The sequence below is a fragment of the Rhinatrema bivittatum genome, chromosome 7 (genome assembly GCF_901001135.1).
Source record: "Rhinatrema bivittatum chromosome 7, aRhiBiv1.1, whole genome shotgun sequence".
NCBI lineage: Eukaryota > Metazoa > Chordata > Amphibia > Gymnophiona > Rhinatrematidae > Rhinatrema > Rhinatrema bivittatum.
The window spans coordinates 276,878,793-276,899,647 of NC_042621.1; the positions used below are offsets into that span (position 1 = coordinate 276,878,793).

At 45.6% G+C, this 20,855-nt stretch overlaps 1 protein-coding gene across 1 annotated transcript in view; it reads left to right on the top strand.

Moving 5' to 3' along the window:
- Positions 1-56: 56 nt before the first annotated feature.
- The window catches only part of PDCD11 (programmed cell death 11), a 134,714-nt gene continuing 113,915 nt past the window's right edge, over positions 57-20,855 (top strand). Inside the window, exons 1-9 of the mRNA XM_029610292.1 lie at positions 57-272; positions 2,157-2,268; positions 10,717-10,854; positions 12,121-12,288; positions 12,638-12,799; positions 13,622-13,745; positions 19,208-19,386; positions 20,211-20,318; positions 20,463-20,669. Coding sequence (XP_029466152.1) covers positions 2,167-2,268; positions 10,717-10,854; positions 12,121-12,288; positions 12,638-12,799; positions 13,622-13,745; positions 19,208-19,386; positions 20,211-20,318; positions 20,463-20,669 — 1,188 coding nt within the window. The 5' untranslated portion in view covers positions 57-272; positions 2,157-2,166. The remainder of the gene's footprint in view (positions 273-2,156; positions 2,269-10,716; positions 10,855-12,120; positions 12,289-12,637; positions 12,800-13,621; positions 13,746-19,207; positions 19,387-20,210; positions 20,319-20,462; positions 20,670-20,855) is intronic.

The following is a 20,855-nucleotide window of genomic DNA, read 5'->3' on the forward strand; positions in this document are numbered from 1 at the left end:
GATCTGAATTGGCTGCGGAAAGAGCTTCCGGAGCAAGGAATGGTGCTTGCTCTTTGGTTGGCTGCTATGGAGCAGAGTGTTTCCGGGATAGAAATTATGGCGTTGCACGTGTGCATGCATGAGTCGAGTCTGCAGGCACCTGAGTGAAGAACTGTTACTGGTGGTTTGTAGCGGATCGATAGTTCTTGCGTCTCTGTTTGCTGGTGAGGTGAAGCGTTCATTCTGCAGCCCCCAGATTCACTGGAAATAGAAGCCTCCTTAGAGAAGTCGAGGTAGGAAGTGCAACTGCGATTTCTTATCCTGTCATAGTCTGCAGAACTTTGTTTCTTCGTAGATTGTGATACTTTTTATTGGACTAACATAATATAAAAATTATTTAAAGATGAAGACATACTTGAGTTTGTCCGATCATATAAAGGTATCGCAATTTGGTTTGATAGGATCCCTGAGCCTAGCTTCTGCTCAGGTTGGTTGGGGACCCTATGGAGGCAGGGGGAGAGTGTCCCAATGAATACTGTACAGTGCGCATAAAAAGTAAAAGCAAGATAACACAAGAATGCGATAACAGGCTGCATTAGTATTTCAGTTTTGGATAAATTGGGCCTCTGCTCATAATTTTTAAAGTGCTCTTAGTGTGGAATTATTAAGAAAAAGTTTGCAAAATAGCATAGAAACGAAACATAACAGATAAGGCCAATTTATTGTGCATTTATATTTTTGAGATATTTGAATGTCTTTCTCAGATCTTCATTGGCCTCTTTTCTCCCTTCTAGGGCAAGGGGGTGGAAACATTTTTAAAACTTAAAAGTTTATAGGAGCCAGTAAAAAGCTTTTGTTCTTTTTTTGTTGGTCCATTTGTTTTGTCTGTTTAGTTTTTTAACATTTTTATTTTTGCTTTACTCTCTCAACCTCTTTTGCTTCCCTCCACAACCTTTTCTTTCTTCCTCCCTGGCTTCCAAGTACTCCCATTTCCCCTCTGTTCTTTCCTCCTGGTCAGCTTCTTCTTTGCCTGGGACAATAGCCAGTGACTTTTCATTGACTGAGCTCTGCCTTCAGAAGCAGCTATCATGGTGCTGCACCACCCCCATATCCTGACACTGTCTCTTATTTTGGGCATCAGGTCCTATTCTCAAAAAGGGACTCAAAGTGGTTCACTGGATAAAATACAATGGGGTAGATTTTAAAAGGTGCGCTTGGGAGTAGATTTGTTCGCACAATCCGGCGCGAACAAATGCTGCCGCACGCATGTTATAAAATACAGGGTCGGCGCGTGTAAGGCTGTGCAAAATCGGCAGTCTGCGCGCGCTGAGCCGCGCAGCCATCCTCCGTTCCCTCCCTTCCCCTATCTAACCCACCCCCAGCCCTAACTAATCCCCCCCCCCGTACCTTTAATTTACAAGTTAAGCCTGCCTGAGGAAGGTGTAACTTGCGCGCGCTGGCTGGCTGCCAGCGCGACATTTTCCGGTCCGGAGGCTGCGGCCACGCTCCCGATGGCGCACCGGCCGCGACATGCCCCCCAGGAAAGCCCCGGGACTTATGCACGCCGCCGAGCCTATGCAACATAGGCTCAGCGCGCGCAGGGGTTGGAAGGGGCAGCTTTTCGGGGGTTACGCGCATAACCCTTTGAAAATCTGCCCCAATATCACAAAAATTGTTTACAATATAAACTAAAGAATCCTGTACAATCCACAAAACCCATGTTTTGGTGGGTTAAACATCTCCACACATTTCCGCTTGCATTCTTGGATAGTTCGACTTGTTGAATGTTTTTCCCCAGTTTGCTGCATCCCATATGAAAGTTACACATTAACACATTAACAAATACAGATAGGTGAATGCATTAGCAGTCGACACACCCAGGTTCTCAGTCAGGTTTGTAGCAAAATCATTGTACTAATAAATAGTTACTGCTTGTAATCTTTGTTGGAATTCATTACTAACCAACTTGTCTGACTTCTGAAGAGTTTTTAATAGTTGTCCTCCTTTGAGTGCAAGCATCGTTGAATTTTCTGTAATTTTTGTGTAAACCCCCCAGCCCGGCCTTTTTCCCTCCTGCTCACAAAGACGAAGGGCTCGGTTGATCTGTAGATTCACATACCACAGTCACAATAGCCAGTTTAGTCTTTTTTTTTTTTCTATTTTTCCCTCCCCCTCAGAGATCGGAACATGGAATCCTTGGAAGAGAGTTTTCCTCGTGGTGGCACAGAGAAGAAAATTAAGGGGGGAAAAGTGCCGAAGAGATCCCTAGAGAAGGACAATCTGTTCGATGTGAGTAATGTGCCTAGATACTCGGGTGGTTATACCGGCTCCATGGGATTTTCAGCAACTATGCTGTGAATGTGTTCACAAATGAGATTTTATTGGCATATGGGATTGATGATTGTGGGTTTTTTTGTTTTTTTTTTAATTAATATTTATACATAGAATAATGCGGATATCTTTCCAGGATGCAGATAAAGTCTTTTCCATATCTCTTAAAACCACACACTGGCACAATAGATCTAACTTGCACCACTTTGATGGTTTACAAACGTTTTATTCCTTAACACTATCCGAGATATGATTTTATCTTATGGGATTGGTGTCTGCCATCATAGAGCAGGTAGTGCTGGGAAATTGATGAACTTGGAGAATTTGCTCACAAGAACTAGCATAGATTCCTGTCAAAAATGATACTGGGGGAAAAAGCCAATTGAATAATTGTGTAAACAAATGAACTGGAAATTTTTACAGAATCTGCACACCACTTTCATCATCCCATGACTTCACTGAATCTGTTTTCTCCACTTTCAGCATGTCTTCTGCTGTCGCTATGCTTTTCCATTTCATCTCTTCTGCAACATAACAATTGAGCAAAGAATACGTTTTTTGTTTTCCTACTGTGTAGCCAGATGGACTCAGGACCAATGGGTTATATGCTCCCCAGCTAGCAGATGGAGTCGGGTTTCAAAGCTGACATCATCTTAATTACACCCCTGCAGTGACCTCAGCTCATCAGTATCTCTCCGTCTCCTAGCAGATTTGGATGTGCCTTCCCTATGGGGATCGCTGTACCCTTTAGAAGAAGAAATTCTACTTTTAAATTGGAGATAGATTGAGCCCTGCTCTCCTGTGGTGATAAGTCCCTTCCCCAGTTGAGAATTCCTGATGCGATTTCTGAGATCCCTCAGAGGTGTGCCTTGGTCTGGTTTCCGGTTCCCGGCGTGGTCTTTGCTGCTGAAGCAGCTGAAAGGCAGTGGGTGCAGGAAGTTGAGCATGGCGGTGACAGCCAAAGCCCCCCACCCTGCAGCCGGAGACCGTCTCTGTACTCAGTCGGTAAGTGCTGAGCCCAGGTAAGTTTATAAAAAAAAAAAAAAAGGAGAGAGAGAGAAGAGGATTCGGAGGCGTTGGAGGGGTTTTGGTAAGACTTCCTCTGGTCGCCCTGCTCGGTGCGTCGTACCAACATCATTCCTGATCCCATTGGGGTAAAGGGAAGTGGGCTTTCGAGCGGGTTGCGTGGCCCCTGGTGGGCTAGGCCCCACTTTAGGCTTGGTAGGCACATAGCGTAGTAGGCCACGGCAGTGCCATCTTGGCGCGCAATTTTGTGCATGTTCCATTGACCACCATAGAGCATTGGCATGCGCTGTGCGTGCCAGCTCTGTGCATGCACTATGCGCATAACGCCATGCACAACTTTCTAGGTGCAGAGTTTAGATAAAGCCAGGCACACGGACTGTGTGTGCGCTTCGTTGCAGCCTGTGTAGGTGTCTAAAATCTGTGCGCACAAATTTTTTTTAAGCGTGAGCCGGCTGAATGCACAGATACTGTCCCTAATGGCTGCAGCAGCAAAGAAACATAAGCGCCATTCTCTCTGTGCTGCTTGTCATATTAGGGCTAAACAGTCTGATTTGCATTCTTACTTATGTCAGCACTGTGAGGAGGCCCAGGAAGAGTTGGCCTCCCAAGACTTTACTAAGCCCATCTCCTCCCAGTCAGAGGATGGGTCGATCACGACCTTAACCAGAAGGACCCTGGTCTGAGTAATCCCAGGGCTGGGTCTTCCACGGGAGAGGGAAATGCAGCCCACCTTCCCCAGCTAGGCATGGACCCGGCTGCCTTCTCTTGGGTGAAGAGTTTCAGGGCCTTCATACAGGCGCAGTCTGCTTCATTTGCCACTGTCTGGACGGAACCCCAGCCGGTAAGGCCTCCCTCCCCCAGCCATATCTGCAGGCCTCGAGACATGTCTCGCCTCACCAAGGGTATCCCTGGTAGGGACCCAGACAGCATGGAAAAAGAAAGGGACCCAGATTCCTTGGAAGATAGGGAAATCCCTCTGCGTTTGGAACCATATTGTACCATGTTACGTTTTTTTCCATAGAGATGAATTGCCAAACCTGGTTTCCCAGACCTTGAAGACACTGGGAGTTCCTGAGGTGGACTCTATGACGGAACGAAAGAAGAATCCTATTCTGGTATCTCTACGAAAAGCGTCTTGCTATTTTCCAGTGGTGGAAGCCATCCAGGAGTTAATTGACCTGAAATAGGACGCCCCTGAAGCGAGTTTTAAAGGTGGATCAGCGATAGAAGCTTTATTCCCACTGGATCCGGTGGTGAGAGAACGCCTGCATTTCCCTAAAGTGGATGCGCTGGTTTGCGCCATTTCGAAGCGAACAACTATCCCAGTGAGGGAGGAGCAGCCCTAAAGGATGTACATGATAGGCAGATGGAGTCCATTCTTAAGCAAGCCTTTGACACAACAGCAGCGACTTTACAGATTGATTCCTGTTGCGCCCTGGTAGGTCGCTCGTGCCTGCTTCTCTCTAGAGAGGTGGATGACTCGGGGGCATATTCCAGCGAAGCTATGGAGCCCACCGCTGCCATCTTAGCTGTCGCGGGCTCTGACCTAGTCCGTACCTCTAACAGAGGATTGGCCTCGGTGGTAGTGGCTGGAAGATGGCTATGGCTGCAAAACTGGTCAGCAAGTGCGACCTCTAAGGCAAACCTCACAAAGATGCCCGTTAAGGGATCACTCCTCTTCAGAAACGAATTAGAAAAGCTGGCCAGTAAATGGGGTGAATCTTCATTGCCCTGGTTACCGGAAGATAAGAGAAAGCAGTTAGAGCACCCCTCGCCCATGGAGGGGTCAATCTAAGTGCTCCCAATGCTTTTGGCCCTCTAGAAACTCAACATTTCAGAGGTTTCGGTCCTCGGGGAGGTCTCAGTTCTTTTGAAATCTACAGCCCAAGAGAGGGGCAGGTTCGGGTTCAGGTTCAACCTGAACGCCCCAATGAAATTTTGCCAATCCACTCGCGGAATGAGGAGATAGGGGGTCAACTATCTCGCTTCTACCAGCGGTGGGTCGAGATCATGTCTGACAAATGGGTACTGGATGTCATACAACACGTATGTTTTGGAATTTTTCAGCACTCCTCAGGACCTGTTCATGATCTCCTTGCTACTCCCAGCATAAGAAGCAGGCAGTGGAGTCTACCTTGATAAATGCTCTTCAGGTCAAGGGCTATAATTCCAGTACCTGCACCCCAGGAAAAAATGGGGCATTATTTCATCGTACCCAAGAAAGAGGGTTTCTTTCGTCTCAGCCGGGACCTCGAGTGTCAGCCGACACGAGTAATACATTTACACATGGAAACTCTGCACTCTGTAATAATGGCTGTACAACTGGGAGAGTTCTTAACCTCCCTGGATCTTTCTGAAGCCTACCTTCATATTTCAATCAGGCAAGAACAATTTCCTACGCTTTGTGGTACCGGACTGCCATTATCAGTTCCGGGCACTGCCCTTTGGCCTGGCAGCCGTCCTCAGAACATTTTCCAAAATTATGGTGGCCATAGCAGCAGCCCTGAGGAAAGAGGGATTCCCTGTACGTAACCGGATCAGTCCAGACTATGGGTTATGCCTCCCTTCCAGCAGATTGGAGACAGAGAAAAACTCAAAGGACACCCTCTCTTAACCTGGCGTGCCCACTGCATCCCTTCAGTCTTTCTCTGTCTCCAGCAGATGGAGGCGGTGCAAACCCTGCAGTCTTGCCCTGAATTTAGGGTGGACACGCTATACCAAAAAAAAAAAAAAAAAACAATCGGAAGATCAGGAAATCCTCCCGAGGGGTAGTTAGGTTGCAAGGAGCCCCCCCCCCTCTCCCCCAGGTAGAAGGTTCAGGAGCCGGGGTTGGTTACCTCGCGGGGCTCCTCGTAGGTAAGATGCAGGAGGAGATACCGGTGGGCCAGTCCCCCTCCTCCCTTGTGCTCCCGATCGCATTTTGCAAAAAAAGAAAAGCAGCCTGCCGGTTTACCTTCCTACTTCTCTCTAGCAGCTGCGATTCACTTCGGGGGCTGCCTCGGCATCTTTCAGAGCTGTTTTGGGCTACCTGCCTCGCTCCTTTTTGCTGTATGGGTTTTTTGGTCCATCCAACACCCCCCCCCCCCCCCCCCCCCCCCCCCCCTGCTGATTTTCATGCCGCGGTCATCTTCCTGTATCGCCTGCGGGGAGTCTTCTTCCAGGCTCTCCCACGCAGGGCATAAGAACATGCCATACTGGGTCAGACCAAGGGTCCATCAAGCTCTAAAAAAAGGGGGATCCTTCTGGCCTATTCTGGACCTAAAAAAGGTAAACCCTGAACAGAAAATTGCCATGGAAACCTTACATTCTGTGATCTCTGCGGTTCGCAAGGGTGAGTTTCTGGCATCCCTGGATTTGATGGAAGCATACTTGCATATACCCATTCGCGAAGATCATCAGTTTTCTATGATTCATGATTCTAGGTATGCATTTCCAATTCTGTGCACTGCCATTTGGGCTGGCTACGGCTCCTCGCACATTCACCAAGGTTATGGTGGTTGTAGCAGCAACCTTGTGAAAGCAAGGGCTTCTGATTCATCCCTACTTGGACGAGTGGTTCATCTGAGCAAAGTCAAGAGTCCTCTGCATACAAGCAGTCAGCACAGTGGTCAAGCTTCTGGAGTCGCTAGGATGGGTTGTCAATCAAGCCAAAAACAACCTCATTCCATCTCAGGTGATGGACTTCCTGGGAGCACAGTTCGATACCAGGCTCGGAAAGGTATTTCTTCCACCGGACCGAGTAACCAAACTGATGGGGCAAGTTCATCACTTGTTACTGCCGCTCCCCAAAGCCTGGGACTATTTACAAGTCCTCGGCTCCATGGCATCCACTTTGTGGAGTTGGTCCCCTGTGCATTTGCTCATGAGACCGTTACAAAGAGCGTTACTTTCCCGTTAGGACCCCAGGTCGGAGGAGTTCCAGTTCCTGTTGCCACTCACCGATTCAGTCAAGTCCAGTCTTGGGTGTTGGCTTTGCCCTCACAACCTGACTCACGGTATAGATCTCGAAGTCCCAGATTGGATCGTGGTGACCACAGATGCCAGCTTCTCCGGTTGGAGAGTGGTCTGTCAATCCTGCTCAGTCCAGGGCAGCTGGTCCAAGGAGGAGGCCAGCTGGTCGATCAATCGTCTGGAAACCAGGGCAGTTTGGTTGGCGTTGCAGCACTTCCTCCCACTGTTGCGCAATCCAGCGGTCAGAATCCTCTCAGACAATGCGACGACAGTGGCCTACATCAACCGTCAAAGCGGCACCAAGAGTCAGGCCATGGCTGAGAGGCGGAGCAGCTCATGATCTGGCCAGAAAAACATCTAGCTCTACTGGCGGCATCTCACATCGCCAGGTCCAACAACATTCAGGCGGACTTTCTGAGTCGCAAGCGAATAGATCCAGGGGAGTTGGAATTGTCGGACCAGCCAATGGATCTCCTCGTGCAAAGGTGGGGATATCCACACATGGACTTGATGGCGACGAAAGACAATGCCAAGGCTCCTTGGTTCTACAGTCGCAGAAGAGATCACAGAGCAGAGGGAGTCTATGCATTAGTCCTCCCATGGCCCACATCTGTTCTCCTGTATGTGTTTCCACCCTGGCGTCTGGTAGGCAAGGTTCTACGCCGGATAGAGATTCATCCAGGGACCATAATTCTAGTTGCTCCAGAGTGGCCTCAACGCCCATGGTTCGCGGATCTAGTCAATCTGGCGGTGGACGGGCCCCTGAGACTGTCATCTTCCCAATCTGCTTCGTTAAGGCCCTATATTTTTCAACCAGGCAGATCGCTTTTGTCTAGCGGCTTGGCTTTTGAAAAGCGAAGGTTAAGGAAGAAAGGGTATTCAGAAGACATAATTACTACCCTGTTACAGGTCCGGAAGATTTCTACCTCCCTCTCTTATGTCAGTGTGGCGAGTCTTTGAAACGTGGTGACGTGATCAGGATTTATTCTTGCCCAAGGTAGTCTTGAAGTTTTATTTGAATCAGTCCATTTCATTGCCATCCCTAGATAGGCAAAAGGACACAGAAGAAAACCGCCGCCTCTGCCAATTAAACATCAGTAGGCTTTTGGCGTAGTTTTTGAAGTTTCAGAACTGGTCCGCAAGACGGACCTCTCGTTTGTTCTTCATGGCGGAAGGAGGTAGGGTGAACCAGCTTCGCGGGCAACCATAGCTCGCTGGATCAAGGAGGTCATCACGGGAGCCTATGAAGAGGTAGGCAAGCCATTACCCTTTCAGGTTAAAGCTCATTCCACTAGGGCTCAGGCAGACTCCTGGGTGGAAGCTAGACTGCTATCACCCCCTCGATATCAGCCGAGTGGTGTTGTGGTCCTCCTTGCACACCTTCTCCAGGTTCTATCGCCTGGACATACAGGCCCGAGAGGACGTAGCCTTTGCATGGGCGGTGTTAACTGGACCACGGGCAGCCTCCCGCCCCAATCAGGAGTAGCTTTTGTACATCCTATTGGTCCTGAGTCCATCTGGCTACACGCCAGGAAATAGAGAAATTACCTGATAATTTCATTTTCCTTAGTGTAGACAGATGGGCAGCAGTGGGCAGGATGCTGATTCCAAGAACAGTGCCAAGGAATTGCCCATGAAATGAATATAGATTCCAAGAAATTACGGGTAACCTGTCGCCCAATCCCTAGATCAGGGCATCTATAATCTTGCTGGGATTCAGCATTTGTTTGATTGAGTACAGTTACGGTTATCTGTTTTTAGTCAAGTTGGTTTTAATCAAGTTTTTCAATAGTATGTCCACAATGGCTTTTTGAAGAGAATAATGAACGGCTGAGGTTGCTGCAGGGGTGTATCTAGGGTGATGTCAGCTTTGTAACCTGACTCCATCTCCTAGCAGGGGAGCACATAACCCATTGGTCCTGAGTCCATCTGTCTACATTAAAGAAAACAAACTTAACAGGTAAGTAATTTTTCCATTTTTTTTTAATTTTTTTTTTTTTTTAATTTCGTCATGGTTTCTGCGTTCAATTTCTTGTCTATTTTCTACTTCGTGCTGGTTCTCATTTCCTACATCTGACGGTCTTTTTCCACACCATTTCTTCGTATAATTAGTGATGTACATGGTGCATATTGGTTGAGAGGAATTCGTCCTCCCTTCTAAAATTGTGTGCTTTTCCACAATATTCCATGCTTTTACCCATATTTAGGGGAGTTGACAAATTTTGAAATTAAACACGAAATGTAATTAAGGTTGTTAAGGGGCAGTGTCCGGTCAGATAGCGAGTGCAGACCCGAAGGAAATAATCAGTCTATAAATGACCCGATAAGGCAGCGCAGGCATGAATTATGGAGCATGGCAGAATAACCAGTACACAAATGGAACGATCATATAGATGGATTCCAGGCAGAAACTTGGCCTCAGCACGGTAGTCTGTAAAGAAATAAATTAGGAAATAGGAAGTGGTCCAGCCGACTGCACAGTGGGGGATGCTGGGGGGCTGGGCTACCAAGTACACGGGAAACTTTACTTTCACAGCACACATGCAAATGAGACATTTATATTTAAATGGTAGTCCTAATTTAAATATTTTCTAATATTAACATTTCAGTCTTTTTTTTTTTTTTTTTTTTTTTTTTAAGCTTATCTTGTGTATACTTTAAAGGCCACAGCACCCAGAATTTAGAACAGAGTACAGCGTTTGCCAAAAATGTTAATATTTGACCCATAATTAGGTACATTAAATTCTTGGACAAAATTTCATCTGTGAAACAATAAAATAATTATAACAAAGGAGCATATACATTATTCAAGGTTTGGAAGCCAGCCAATAAGTAAGATATGATAGAAATTGATTTTTAGATGTTAAATTGACATATTGATAATTTAGCTGTTTTTATGCAGTATTGTTACAGAGCATAACTCTTGATCTGCTAAGCTTTGAGAGTGCCACCCAAGAATCACTCTCTGAAGGGGCAGTCAAATATTCCCTGAGCCATCCCGCATATCTTTATTTTCAGAATGAGAGATAATGCTCCAGTTTGAATATTTCCTGCCATTTTGTTATTAACGCAGTTCTGAAACTTGACACCGCTGAGGCTCATATTAGTGGCAGATAGCTGCAGGACACAATAACGGCATCAACTGCTATTTTGGTGTTCTTTTTAAATACCAGCGCCAGTGAATAATGTTCACCTGCAGACCTATGGTTGCTGTATGTCTGTAAATGAATATTTTGTGAAAGTATTATAAGCTTATTTGGGATGTCTACTGTGTAGGCAGAGACTGCTTTGGTTCGGGGCCTTTTTTTTTTTTTTGGACTCTTTCATTCATATTAAGAGTTCTTCCTGTATCATAGATAAGGGAAAAAATTCTGTAGTCTTATATTCTCTTGCAACTCCTGAGTATCCCAGAACTGTCTCTTTCCTCAGGCACATCATGAAGACGATGGGGAAAGCAAGAAGAAAAGGAAACGCAAGGAGGATCATGAGAAATCCGAAAAACTGAAGACAGAAAGCAAGAAATCTCTCGCCTCTGCTGATGCTAACATTGAAATTCTCAGGTTTAAGGTTCGTAAATTAGGATTTATCATGCAATCCCTAATGTCACATCTATTTTAAATGGGACCACCGAGCAGTCAGGTGACTTCTTCTTTCATGACTTAGCAGACTAAGGTTGCTTTTCTCCCTTTGGATCACCCAAGACATCTCTGCTGACTGCAGTTGTTAAAGTCCAGTCTTCCCTCTCGCAGCTGGATCAGTGTCGATAAATAAAGGACAATTTGGCCATTCCAGAATTGGGAATCTATGGCCTTACAGCAGGAATGGAACTGAGCAGACTGCATGGACCTTGAGGTTCTTATCTGGCATCTCATTCTCAGGGTTTCACTTGGATGCCTAAGTTTTAGGCTCCTAAATTTAGGAATAACTAATTTTTTTTGCCCTAACTCCACTCCTGTAGGCGCCCACTTTTTTAGGCACCTAAATTTAGGAGCTCCAGCCCTCGTCACTTTTCAAAGGTTCTGAATCGAGCACCATCTCCCAAAGTCGGATACCTAAATGCTTAGAAAATTGACCCTACAATGTCTCTAGGTTACTCAAGAGCCAAAGATATATATATATATATATATATATATATATATATATATATATATATATATATATATATTTATAAATATCCAAATTTTTGGCCAAACAAGCTTGACCACCTATGGGATATCACGTCTCCTTTGCCAGAAAGTGTAGCCACATCGGCCTGCATCCCGGGTTAGGCAACCTACCAGCTTCCTTTCTTCCCTGACCCAGCTTATATGTGAAATCGCACCAAAACCTTGGCACTGTTTCACATCAGTTGACCTGGTCCACCTCTTCTTGGGAGCTTGAAACAACTGTGCCACTGCTCCATACAAGGTGACTTTGTCTTTCTCTCTTGATGCATGAACCTGTAGATCATCCTGCTCTGAAAAAATGGCCACCTCAACGTCAAACATAGTGGTGTCACCCTTTGCCGTGTCACCCTTAACATTAATTTGCTTAAAGAGACTGTAATATTACTGATATTTTCATGTGGTATTAATAATGTTTAACATTTCATGACTCACCTTGGTAGTTCTGTGAAACGGGTTTTACTTTTCTTTTGAGCTGCATTATTTTCTTGCAGTTTTTGCAAGGATTTTATTTTCCTCTTGCCAGTTCAAGCCATCTGTGCCCTTTAAAAAGACATTATAGATTTTTCTTTTGTGACTAAAGCAGATGTGTAACCTGGACACTCTTCACCTCCTTTCTGGTGCAGCTGCTGTTCCCTTGTCATTTCTGACTGCTGTGCTTGAATTTCAGGATCTGAGTGTAGGACTGCTGCTGCTTGGTTGTGTAAAGGAAGTAAGTGATTTTGAGGTAAACGTCAGCCTGCCAAATGGACTCACGGGATTTGTTCAAGTAATAAATATTTCCGACGCGTATACCAAGCTCCTTAATGACCAAGCAGACAAAGAGGAGGTGCTGGAGGTAAGAGTTTAGACATACTCTTGTGGTGCTGTGTGACGTGGAATTGGCGAGCTGTTATGTAAATGCACCTATTTGGTGGTTCATTTTGGGCCTAGTTCAGACTTGGCCCAAGGCATGAACTTTCCACATAGAGGGGACACAGATAAACAGATCTGGTCTTTTTCCGCTTCTGTATGGGAAATCTGTGCCTTTGAGTAAGTTTGGACCGGGCTCTTTATGTTTGCAATACTGATCCCCTTAAATTGGGCTTTTCTGTTTTGCATTTGATAACCTGTTTGGCATTTCTTCTTTTACTGTCTAGATTTGCTTCCCTTTGTGTGTTTTATTTTTATTTTTTTAAACCCTACAGGATTTGGCTCCTCTCTCAGCTCTCTTCTCTCCAGGAATGTTGGTGAGATGTGCCATAAGCACATTAGAGAAGACCATAGGAGGATATAATAGTATCAAGCTGTCCGTGAACCCCAAAGACGTCAACAAAGCCCTTAATTCTGGAGCTCTGAGAGCAGGAATGGTATGATGTGCTTGTAGGCACTTTATCACTCCTTTCCGTACTTTAAAAACTGTTTTTCTTCCTTATTTATCCTGAAGCTGCTAATCTCTGCTGTGACTGTGACACAAAATAAAATGTTTACTAGGTGTCAAGATAGGATTGAAATAAATGCTAACTCCTCACCTTAAGGACTTGGGAGACCTAGAAAAAGCCTTAAGGACTTGGGAGACCTAGAAAAAGCACAGCACAAAGCAAACCATTGTAATGTGGAGCTAGAAGAAGGTGCTGGCCAGTGGCTACAAAACTACTTTCGGCCTAGAAAAGAGTGGCTCTGTTGGTTACTGATCAAGTTAGTCTTAGCTTCTTTGAAAGAAGTAGGATCAGTTTCCTTTTGGCTGTTCAGGGACTTTAACGTTCTCATTCCCAGAGCAGGCCAAGACTGTCTTCGCTGAAGGGTCACGCTTCAAGCTTCTGCCCAGGGACTGGTAATGGAGCTTCTGCTGAACTCCTGGAGAGCAGAATATACCATTTTATTTAATGATCTAACACTCTGAACTGCGCTACATATTCTCAATTTCTCTCAAATATGCTAGCATCTGCAAATCCACACTATGGGCAACCCCAACCAAGAAGTGTTTAAGGACTTTCGTTCACTTTTGGCAGTGCTGCAGATTTTGAGGCTGACATTTATGAGAGACCATACAATCTTTGCTAACATTTTTCTATATGCTGCCCTGCCTCTAATGTGTTAGCTACACACACACAAGGCAGATTACTTTGGTAGCTGTATCATGCTGATTAATGCTCTTTCCTTTCATGTGTTGAATTGTCTCCGCTCCTCAGCTGCTCTCTGGCTGTGTGGCCAGCGTGGAAGATCACGGCTATCTGATTGACATCGGAGTGAGTGGTACTAAAGCTTTTTTGCCTCATCAGGCAGCCCAGAACTTCGTGAAAGTGACAAACAAAGGTATGTTCAGGTCCTGCTGGGACGCATGATTAATCTCTACTACTCCCCAACTATGTAAATATTCCCTCCTAGGTTGCTTACTCTTAAATGATACAAATACCAATATTGTACTTTAAGGAAGAAAATTTGTTGATTAGGTCATTTGCAGTACTAACTCTGACAGGTCCCTCTACAATATTTCATCCTCTGGTATTACTTTCAAATCTAGCAGCTGTAGGGGGGAGTGCATGATCTGAATATGAAGGTCATTTTCAAACAGCCCACACAGGCTGAAGTCCAAGGATGCTCCTTTTACCCGCAGACTTTAGCTCAAATTTTTGAAGTGGATTTATGTTTATAATTCCACTTTAAAAATTTGCGGATTTGCGTGGAACTGGTGCCGACCTATATTTGCCATCGGGCGTAACTTACTGCATGTAATTCTTGTGCACATACTTTCAGAATTCAAAACTGCACATCCAAATTCTGTCTCTTCTCTTCCCATCCAGCCCATGGAATGCCTCTTTGAAGTGTGCATAAAATTATGCACAAAATTGCTTTTGCTCATACCCAGCACTACCATCAGGCAATATTCCAAAAGCCATTTACATGCATAATTTTTTCAAAATTACCCCCAAGATATAAAGGGCACATTAGCCTAATCGATGCATTTTTAAATGTTTATTTGGTGTTTTGAGGTACTTCCTTATTTTGCAGTGTATGTTAGTTCCCTGTACGTACCCAGATCAGTCCAGACACCTGGGTTCATCTCCCTCTTATCAGCAGATGGAGACGGAGAAAAAATCCTCACTGACACTGTATCTAAGCAACTGTGCCACCTGCAGTTCGTCAGTATTTCTCTGTCTCCAGCAGATGGCAGTTAATCCTGCAGTTCTGCAGTTGACTAATTTTTTTCAGCTAATTTTTTTCTTTTGAGCCTTCCTCTCGAGGGTTTCTTTTATTTTTTTTAGAATCCTTAGGGTTCTTTCCTGTCCGGTTGAGGCGGCCAAGCTGGGAGTTAGTACCCTTGTGTGTGCTTGGTCTTGGCGCCCGTGAAGTGTAAATCTGGTTGTCCAGATCTCTCCCTTCATGAGGCTGCTGAGGCGGCTGCAGGCTCTTTACAATACTTTTTTTACAATAATGTTTTGGCTATTTTTGCCTATTTTTCAGGGCAGGTTGTTCATTTTTAACTAAACCTAATTAAAAAAAAACCAAAAAACTGTGTTTGCACTGCAGCACTGCTCTACAGGTGAGCGACTTCCTCCCCTTAGGTAGGAGCTTTTTGTGGGGCTCTGGCTGTTTGTTTGGGGGACCTTTTCTTCTGTTGTGGTGAGTACCTTCAGAGAATCTCTCTTAAGTTTAGGTATGGAAGATTTTGAGGGCTGGTGTTCCATCAGGGGAATTCGCCCTCTTAGGGCCTTAATTCCTGAAATTATCTTTCTTACAGGATGGCTTCACCAAGGGCTTATCTCTTAGTTCTCTCAAAGTACAGATAGCAGCACTGGGCTCTCTCCGTGGCAAAATTGAAGGTTCCTCTATTTCGTCTCATCCGGACGTGGTTTGTTTTCTTAGAGGTATGATGAATCTTCGTCCTCCAGTTCGGAAATCTTGTCCATCCTGGAACCTTAATCTATTTCTTAAAGCTCTGTGTGAACCTCCTTTCGAGCCACTCCGACGGGCTACGTTAAAGGATTTGACACATAAAGTAACTTTTTTTTTTTTTTCTCGTCGCCATTTGTTCGGCTAGAAGAATTTGAGTTACAGGTGTTATCTTGTCTAGATCCTTTCCTTCAGATTTTGGAATCTGGAGTTTCTTTACAGACGGTACCTTCCTTTTTACCAAAGGTGGTTTCAGCGTTCCATGTCAATCAGTCAGTGGAACTTCCGGCTTTTCCTAACTTACCGGCGTCGGATCCTAATGCAAGGGAGCTCAAATGTTTTGATGTTTGGAGAGCTTTATTGCGTTGCCTCGATTACCAATACCTTTAGGAGGTCCGATCACCTCTTCGTGCGGTGGAGTGGTCCTAATAGAGACTCCAAGGCTTCTAAAGCCTCTATTGCACGATGCTTGAAGGAGGCTATTTCTTCCGCATATATTACACGGGGTCGTCCAGTTCCGGAAGGCTTGTGTGCTCACTCCACATGTTTGCAAGCGGCCTCGTGGGCGGAATCTCAACTTGTTTCCCCACAGGAAATTTGCAGAGCGGCGACTTGGAAGTCGCTGCATACTTTTGCAAGGCTATCGCTTAGATGTCAGGGCTCCGGCAAACCTTCCTTTGGCGAGAGTGTTTTAGGAGTGGGACTCTCCAGGTCCCACCCTGAGTAAGGGCTTTGGTACATCCCAGGTGTCTGGACTGATCCGGGTACGTACAGAGAAAGGAAAATTGGTTCTTACCTGCTAATTTTGTTCCTATAGTACCACAGATCAGTCCAGAGCCCGCCCAATTAGAAGGGGGTTATATTAAGGGGAGAGTTGTCAGCTCAGCTGTAAGATTGCTCCCTGTTGCATTCCATGTTCTTGTTAATTGTTGTTTAATGGTTCATATTTTTTGCTATTATCTGCTTTGATATAGATGTATACTGTCGAACTGCAGGTGGCAAGGTTGCTTAGATATGGTGTCAGCGAGGTTTTTTTCTCTGTCTCCACCTGCTGATAGGGGGAGATGAACCCAGGTGTCTGCACTGATCTGTGGTACTACAGGAATGAAAATTAGCAGGAAAGAACTGTGTCTCTCAAAATGTAATAAAGAGTTCTTATCTGTGCTTTCTATAAATGGATGTAAATACACGCCCACCAACCTTATATACCATGATGTCTAAAAATGGTAAATGCATATAATGGTATTGAAATTTACCTTTCAATACCAATTACAGGAGGTTAGAGCAGTGGTTAGAGCAGTGGACTATGAACCAGAAGACCAGGGTTCGAGTCCTGCTGTCACTCCTTGTGACCTTGGGCAAGTCACTTTACCCTCCATTGCCTCAGGTGGCAGAGAAAATCCCCCCTGCTTCCTGTTCCAGCACTTCTCCTCCCAGGCAGCCTGCAAGAAACTGGAGGAGAGGGGTGAGCCTGGAGCAGGCACAGCAAAGCCGAGCCACTTTGCCTCCTAATCCAGCCTCCGTCATTCAGGGACAAGAAGGGAGAGAGTGAGCCTGGAGCAGATGCTGCAGAGCAAAGAACAGCTGCTCTCCTCCCTAATTCAGTCCCTCCTCTTGCCCCCTCTCTCTTCAGGAGGGGAGGGTTGAAGTTGGAGTGGACAGCAGAGCAAAGAAAATTTCAGGAAAGAGGACACTAAGAGGGGCCATATAGAGGTTTATAAAATCATGAGTGAGGTGGAAGAGGTAAATTAAAGATGGTTATTTACCCTTTTAAAAAGTACTAGAACAAGCGGACACCCCATGAATCTAGCAGTCAACAGATTTAAAAGAAATCGTAAAAAGTACTTTTTCACTCTGCGCATAATCAAGTTGTGGAATCTGTTGCCAGCGGGACATGGTTAAGGTGAAGTTCCCGGAGGAAAAGACCATAAAATGTTGTTAGCCAGGTAGGTTAGGCAAAGCCATTGCTTATTCCTTGGAGTGAGCAACAAGGAATAGATTTGCTGCTTGGGATCTACTAGGTACTTGTGAACTGAACTGACTACCGTTTGAGACAGGGTGCTGGGCTCGATGAACCTTGGCATATCTTAAGTTTTTATAGTCAGGTTTTGTTTGCATATTTCTAATTTGCACCCACTTTTTCTGCATTCAGCGAGGGTTAGTTTGTATTCTGTGTGTGTGAGCAGGAGGAGGTATCCTGCTAGTGTGTAGGTACTGCGTAGGGATATCTGGGATTCCAGCTTGTTCTGTTTTCTCAATATGTATCATGCACAAATTATATAAACTAAAAACAGCAGGCAGGCAAACATATGTAGCCCCTCTTCTGGGTTTTAATGGAGATGACTGGGTCACACTCGATCCCGGGGCTAAGTCCTTGCACAGTCCAGAAGCCCTGGGATATGGTTTCTGTAGTTGGGGGAGGATAAACTTTCAGGACCCAGGGTATAGGGGGAACTCTTCCTTGGGTGTATTTGTTTGTCAGAATAAACAGACTGGACTCTCTGGGTGTTCCAAATTAAACTTTACTGTTGCAGATTTTCCATGCTCATATAACTGGCACCATATACACTTAATTTGTGTTATATCCTGTTGAGATGTTGTGTGAGACGTATGTTTTGTTTTTTTAAGTTGGTCTTTGCTGTCCACCTTGTCCCTCCAATTAGAATGGTTAAACTACTACACCTATAGGTCTCTGACTGTGTGTTAGCACTCAATATGTTCTACCTTGCCTTGGGTGAATTTCTTAAACAAATGGCGGGTAATAAATCCAAATAAATTCTGAAGGGGCGGGAAGACTCATGGAGGTAGCGCAAGGCTGAAGTTTCACCTAGGGTGTGATTCACAAACCTGTCCTGGAGAACCTGACTGGCTGGTGTTCCTCCAGGACAGGTTTAGGAACCACTGACCTAGAGTTCCTAATGTCCTTGCTCCAGCTCTGCTCGGGCCAGCCCTCCCAAGCTGGCATGGGTCCTCACAGGCTGGAAGGCCTTGGATGTGAGCTTGCTTTGGCTTGCATAAGTGTAGTGGTGTGTTTGCACTGGCCTGCATATACCAGAAGATGGAGATGGCATGCAGCTGCCTTCCCATCAGCTGGCACAGAGGAGGAAAGTTGTAACTTCAGATTGAGGAGGAGAATTCTGGGGTTGGGAGGGTGGTGGTCCAGTAGTGGCCTAGTTGTTAGAGCAAGAGGCGAAGAAACGGGGTAGCCAGGCTGAAGTCCCCTTTCTCCTACTGATGCTTCTTGTTACCATTGAGGGCAAGTCAGTTAACCCTCCAGTCCCACGGGTACAAGTAATGGGCCGGATTCACTAAGGCTGTTCTCTCATTCTGTGTCTGTGGGGAAAATGCTTAGTAAATGAGGCCCTTAGTTTGTAAGCCCTCTGGGGTAGAGAACTACCCTTCTGTCCCTGGTCATAACTTGCGTTCGGAAAGGTGGACGAGTAAATCTGAAATCCAAATATAGAAAAAGATAAAAGGGGCCCCATCCACGAAAGTCTGCCTGGGGGCCCCTTAAGTGGTTAAAGCAGCTCTGGCCGAGACTGGTCCTTTTCCCACATCAGCATCTCTGACACCTCAATGGAAGCCGCGGTCTCTGAGGAAGGGCGGGAGCAGGGGGGGTAGAAACGGAGTCTGCACTGTTTCAAGGAAGTGGGGTTTTTTTTTTTTTTTTTACATGAAAAGGTCACCTGTGTGTGTGTGTGTGTGTGTGTGTGTGTGTGTTCAGTGTGGCTGAATAAATAAAAATGCAGCTTCATCCATGAGCCTCCCTTTTCTAAGGCTTTATAAGCACAGCTTTGCCTGAGGTGCGAGAACAGAATGATAAAAATGCTTATGTAGCGCAACCCCCCCTAGGAATTTTTTTTGCTTGCCTTCTGTGCTTGCAGGAGACCTGAAGGTGGGCCAGTACTTAAACTGTCTGATAGAAAAGGTCAAAGACAATGGGAGAATCATCCAGCTGTCCATCAGCCGGTCAGACGTGGCTGCATCCGTTGCAACGGAGGATCAGAACTGGACGCTCAACAACCTGTTGCCGGGACTGGTCGTTAAAGCTCAGGTTCAGAAGGTAAAGTCATTGCCTTTTTCAAGAGGTATTGAAGGCAAGAGGATGCATTCAAAGCAGATAAATTGATTCCTTCATCCTGAGGCCCCTACAGTGGGCCCATACTAAAAGAAACCTCTTAAGACAGGGGGTTTGAATGGAGATGCAATCACAGCCCTGTTAGAGGAGGAACAGGCCCATACACTCAGCTGACAGGAAACTGTAAGTTTGTGTTTGATCGGTCTCAGCTTTCCTAGCATCCTCTGTCCCCGGTCCCTCTATTTTCAGCCTCCCCTGCTGCCCTCTGTCCTATGGAGAAGGTCTGCTGGTGGCAGAGTCTTCCTGTTGCACAGTAGGTGATTGCTGCTACGGTCACTGGTGTCGGCGGCCCTGCCTGCTGCCTCAGTACCTCGGAAGACCTCTTTTTCTTGCTGCTCTGTATGTATGCAGTGGCGGTTTAATATTTATGGGGGGGGGGGGTTTAACTTCCAGATGCAAAAGCCCTTGGGTACCTTTACCTGTCCTCAGCGGGGAAAGTATGAATGTGTGTTCCTTTTGGGAAGGGAAAAAGTTCAAGCAGAGATTTCCATCTGCTTTTTCCTTCAGGCAACATTTTATCCTTTCAAAGTAATGCATGTTATCGATCCCCAGGCCTGGGTTAGAGAGGGGCAGTTTTCAGACAGACAGCTTACCTGGGAAAATCTATATATCTACCCTGCAAAAGGCCCTCTTTTTATAAGACCAGTAGGAACCAAGGGAGCCGTCCACTGTAACTCAATAGGTATAGCAGGTATTAAGTGTCGTGGGTGTGTTTTTCGGTTCTAACTTGTAATGTGTCCTTGCTGTAGGTAGTCCCCAGTGGCATCACGCTGTCTTTCCTCTCCTCCTTCACTGGCACTGTGGACTTTATGCATTTGGATCCAAATAGGTCTGGTGGATATCACAAAGAACAGACGGTAGGTCAATGCCATAATGAACGCAAGAACCTGGCCTGGCCAGAGACATTTTTTTTTTTTAATATCGAGTTGTGGGTTTCTGAAATGTGATATTTACTGTTTAGGATTGCTTGACTCTAAAACCACCTTCTTGCTCCACTTTAGATAAAAGCTTGCATTGTCTCTTTCCACCCTCCGTCTAAGACCGTCCGTTTAACCCTCCGGCAGTCGTTCCTGCAACCCGGTAGCCCCTTACGGCAGCTGTCGAGCAGTCAGCTCAGCAGGGTGGTGGAGGAGTGCAGAGTGAAGGCCTACCACAAGAAAATGGGTGCTGTGTTTGACCTTGGTGATGGGACATTAGCCTTTGCACATGTAAGGTTCAATGTGTGTTGGGGTTTTTGGTTGTTTTTTTGTTTTTTTTATATTAAGTTTGTTTAAAGTATTTTCTAGACTGCCTGCCTGACCAAATATGATCGCCCAATAAAATCTCAAATCAACAATAACAAATGTTCAGTGCAGAACATTCATAAAAGAACTGTAGTAACTTTGAGATGCATG